Source organism: Octodon degus, unplaced genomic scaffold, assembly GCF_000260255.1.
Source record: "Octodon degus isolate 3935 unplaced genomic scaffold, OctDeg1.0 scaffold00016, whole genome shotgun sequence".
Classification (NCBI taxonomy): Eukaryota; Metazoa; Chordata; class Mammalia; order Rodentia; family Octodontidae; genus Octodon; species Octodon degus.
In genome coordinates, this window is record NW_004524592.1 from 14,712,131 (window position 1) to 14,714,168 (window position 2,038).

The 2,038-nt window shown below is 35.7% G+C and overlaps 1 protein-coding gene across 1 annotated transcript in view; it reads right to left on the reverse strand.

Annotated features, from left to right (window-relative positions):
* Nucleotides 1-2,038, reverse strand: part of Nbeal1 (neurobeachin like 1) — a 194,157-nt gene that overhangs the window by 34,901 nt on the left and 157,218 nt on the right. The window contains exon 42 of the mRNA XM_023710161.1: nt 642-751. Coding sequence (XP_023565929.1) covers nt 642-751 — 110 coding nt within the window. The remainder of the gene's footprint in view (nt 1-641; nt 752-2,038) is intronic.

Here is a 2,038-nt window from a genome sequence, read left to right on the forward strand (position 1 = left end):
TTATATTCCCAACTGTATCAAAGGATTCACATCCTAAATTACTATATCATAACTATCTAAAAGCAGCATAATGCCTTACAACTGTGGGAGAGGCGGATGCTCCCGCTGTGAACCAGACCTAAAGACCTAAAGGCCAAACAAATGCTAAACGAGTAGCACCTGGGATTGATATTCTGACTGGGTATCAATCACCTGGAAAGACCCAAGTGAGTCACTAGCCCAACCCCCAACAGAAAGAGACCCTATCCTGCATTCCAACCCCCAACAGGAAAAGACCCTGTCCCATATGCAATCCCATTGGTTGACCATAGTTTTGTCCCACCTCCTGCCCACCTAAGCGAGTTCCCATTCTCTCTACCTTAGCCTCACATGGTTTTACACTATAAAAGTCCCTGGAAGAGAGCTTCCCGGGGAACTACCCGCTCGGGCCCCCCTCCTGTCCTTCTCTTGGACAGGAGCTTTCTTTCTCTCAATAAATATATTCTGCTCATAAAAATAAAAAAATAAAAGCAGCATATATAAGACATTACAAATTAATCTAGAAAAATAATAGTTGGATGCATTTTATTTCATCCTTGTGAAAATACATCATTGTCTTAGTGATCTAATAAGTAAAAAAAATAAAAAATTAAAAATCTTACCAGAGCTTTCCTATGTTTATAGATGAAATCTTCAGCTGATTTGGCCCATTTTGGGAGAATAACATCATTTACTAGTTCTTTGGAAACTTGTAGACGACCCAAGTTAAATTCTAAAACATGTAAAAGATAAATGTATCCTACCATTTTAGACTTAGATAAATGAAGCAAAACAAATGCAAATGAGGAGGGCATGTTACTTAAGCAGAATAGATTTTTTAAAAAATCTTACATACTGGAGTATAGTTTCTATGTTAATAAAAACCATATATGATAGCTTAAAATCAGTTACTTCAGAGTAAATCAGAACTTTTTTTTTTTTTTTTTTTTTTTTGTGGAGGAGAGACCTAGAACGACAATTCTTGCTTTAATCTAAATGAAAATTAATGCAGTGTTAGGTAGAATTTTTACACTGAAAATAAGTAATAGTGCCTCTAATGGTTCATTTATAAGATACAGCTCACTAGAGCTTTTTGTTGTAACTTAAACCTTAAACTTGCTCACAGGAAAAGCTGTTTTGTTTTCCAGGATTCAGAATTTGGAATATGGAACAATTAAATCTATCTATCTATCTATCTATCTATCTATCTATCTATCTATCCATCCATCCATCCATCCATCCATCCATCCATCCATCCATCCATCCCAGACTGGCTTCTAACTTATTATCCTCTGGCCTCTGACTTCTGAATAGCTGGGATTACAGGAGTGTGCCACTATACCTAGCTAAGAATAATATATACACTGCTATTCTAAGTAGATATTTTCATAATAAAGATTTGCTTATATTGTTAGAACATACCATTTTGATAAAACCTCCCCAAACAGGAAGTTTTCCTACTTATACTTATGAGAAGAAAAGTGTTAACACAAAAGCATTTTCAAAAGGAATATCTCAAAATACTAGTCTTAAAATAACTGTGTGCTGCCTTAAAAATACCAGTATGTCTCAAGTAGGAGGTTTAAATGTCATAGAGTATCATGATTAGCTTTATGTTTAGTGAATCATTGTACAGTGTATTGTCCACTGGATGGTCATCCCCTCTTTTTATTTGCTAAGAGAACCTTTATTTCATTTGAGTGTTTATGTCCTTATTTCATGCTCACTCAAGATGACTAGTCTGGGACCTACTCTGGAGAATGGGGAAAGGTGATGAGGAAGAGTGTCTCACTTTTGAGAAAGGACATGATAAATTAACATTTTCATTTCTAAAAAACTGTTTTAGCTACTATAGTCCTTTATAAAGTTCTTCATAAAACTGCTTTAGTCCTTTATAACCCTGAGAGAAATTAGCCATAGACAAAGCCAAAATATTTAGAATGTTGGGCTGGAGAGATGGCTCAGTGGTCTAAAGCACCTACTTAGAACAAGTTCAGCGAAGCACAGGGACCACGGTTCA